This window comes from Buceros rhinoceros, unplaced genomic scaffold, assembly GCF_000710305.1.
Source record: "Buceros rhinoceros silvestris isolate BGI_N320 unplaced genomic scaffold, ASM71030v1 scaffold8742, whole genome shotgun sequence".
Lineage (NCBI taxonomy): Eukaryota > Metazoa > Chordata > Aves > Bucerotiformes > Bucerotidae > Buceros > Buceros rhinoceros.
This window is the reverse complement of record NW_010398281.1, coordinates 514-1139: the sequence shown is the minus strand read 5'-3', so window position 1 is coordinate 1139 and position 626 is coordinate 514. Positions and strand designations below refer to the sequence as shown.

Here is a 626-nt window from a genome sequence, read left to right as displayed (position 1 = left end):
GTTTCAAGGACTATTTCACATTTTCTCAGACATTCCTAGAGCAGACACAAATGCAGCAGCCGTCCCCAAACGGCAATGCCTTTCCTTTCCACTTCCTCAGCCTGCTTCCTTTAGCCTACCTAGAAGAGCTCTTTCACGGGCACCCCCTTGTCGTGGGGAAAGAGCCCCCCAAGGGAACCACACCCCCAAAGCATGCTGGCTTTCAACAAAAACACTTCCTATTACAGTAATCTGCAGTATGTTTTATTTAGCTCTCTACCGGGAATCTTTCCTTTCCATTTCCGGAGCCTGCTTCCTTTAGCCTACCTAGAAGAGCTCTTTCACGGGCACCCCCTTGCCGTGGGGAAAGAGCCCCCCAAGGGAATCACACCCCCAAAGCACGCTGGCTTTCAACAAAAACACTTCCTATTACAGTAATCTGCAGTATGTTTTATTTAGCTCTCTACCGGGAATCTCCAGCTTTGCCATACTGGCCCTTCTCATCCAGCGATTTCTGGTCCTACGTGGAGTATTTCCGGACTCTGGGAGACTACAACAGGATTGATGACATGGCCAGAGCCTTCTTTGCCCAGTTCCCTTTCGGGAGTCACCTTGGCTACCATGTCCCCAAACACGAGCACTAACCG

The 626-nt window shown here is 50.3% G+C and overlaps 1 protein-coding gene across 1 annotated transcript in view; it reads left to right on the top strand.

The window, feature by feature from the left end:
• OTOS (otospiralin) overlaps positions 1–623 on the top strand; it is a 2515-nt gene extending 1892 nt beyond the window's left edge. Inside the window, exon 3 of the mRNA XM_010131034.1 lies at positions 439–623. Coding sequence (XP_010129336.1) covers positions 439–623 — 185 coding nt within the window. The remainder of the gene's footprint in view (positions 1–438) is intronic.
• The last annotated feature ends 3 nt before the right edge of the window (positions 624–626 follow it).